Source organism: Arachis duranensis, chromosome 2, assembly GCF_000817695.3.
Source record: "Arachis duranensis cultivar V14167 chromosome 2, aradu.V14167.gnm2.J7QH, whole genome shotgun sequence".
NCBI classification, from domain to species: domain Eukaryota; kingdom Viridiplantae; phylum Streptophyta; class Magnoliopsida; order Fabales; family Fabaceae; genus Arachis; species Arachis duranensis.
In genome coordinates this window covers 80791235-80792372 of record NC_029773.3, presented here as the reverse complement: position 1 = coordinate 80792372, position 1138 = coordinate 80791235, and the positions used below count along the sequence as shown (strand labels likewise).

The 1138-nt window shown below is 30.5% G+C and overlaps 1 protein-coding gene across 1 annotated transcript in view; it reads right to left on the bottom strand.

The window, feature by feature from the left end:
- Window positions 1-485: 485 nt before the first annotated feature.
- Window positions 486-1138, bottom strand: part of LOC107475236 (transcription factor bHLH162-like) — a 4541-nt gene continuing 3888 nt past the window's right edge. Inside the window, exon 3 of the mRNA XM_016094868.3 lies at window positions 486-663. Coding sequence (XP_015950354.1) covers window positions 493-663 — 171 coding nt within the window. The 3' untranslated portion in view covers window positions 486-492. The remainder of the gene's footprint in view (window positions 664-1138) is intronic.

Sequence of the window (1138 nt, the reverse complement as noted above, 5' to 3'; positions counted from 1 at the left end):
ATTTAGTTATTAAAATTTTATTTATTTCTAATGCTTATATTAAAAATAAAAAATTTAAATTAGTGAATCTTAATCTATAATATAATAATAATATAATAATTATTTTATATACTAAACGAATATAAATTAATTATTTTTTTATTTATAAACATTTTAAGAGGCTTGAGCTTTTATATATATATATATTGATAAATGTGATATAATTTTTATGTAAATAATCTTTTAAAAAAATCTAATAGTTAATTTATTATTTTTTTTGTTTTAGTCCAAATTAAATGTTTTTTATTGTTTTGGGAAAGAAAATCTTTTGAGGAATTTAATAATATGTGATGAGGAACACCGAATAAATTATATAGAAACCAATTAAAACACAACATAGAGACATCTTTAAAAAAAGATATTTTAGTGGCCTCCTAAAAATAAAGTATTAAGGTAAGGAAAAATCTTGACTAATAATCTAATATTGATAAAAAGTATTCTTTCTAAATCCTATTATTTCTCTTCTAAAAAACCTAAAAGCTCCGCTAATTCATCAGTATTAATCTCAAAATCCAACAACTGATAATCAGATTGTAATTCAATTTCACTGGTTGGTTCATTCACAAACCTTTTCAATCTCTCACTTACTTTAGTCACACCGAATTGAAGCAAAGACGGTAAGATCTGCACAAAATTTCACAAAATATTAATTTAGTAGTATAAGGGAAAATAAAAGGCATTAAAAGAATTTCTTTAGTTATTTAAGGACCATGTATTAACTCCGCCTATGTTACACTTGCGGTACATAGCCGGTCCCAAGCCCGGATAAAGGAGGAGGGTTGTGTTAGGTCTTTGGCAACCAACGTAAAAATATAGCCGAACCCCCCATGACATGAATCAAAGACATTATTGCGCTAAAGCTAGGTCGTTGCCCGGAAGCAACGCGCCGTATGGCTCGAGTACGGTGTCAAAGCAAGAGCTGCTGCATCGGTGCCCGGATGTAGTGTTAAATGAGTAAGGGTTCTCGCGTTTTCGTGAACGGACGAGGGTAAATAAGCTAGTTCACAAAGAAAAAGGTAAAGGTCGAAGCGACAAAAGGTTGAGATTTGGGACATGGAACATAGGCACTCTAACAGGAAAGTCCATGGAGGTGGTGGAT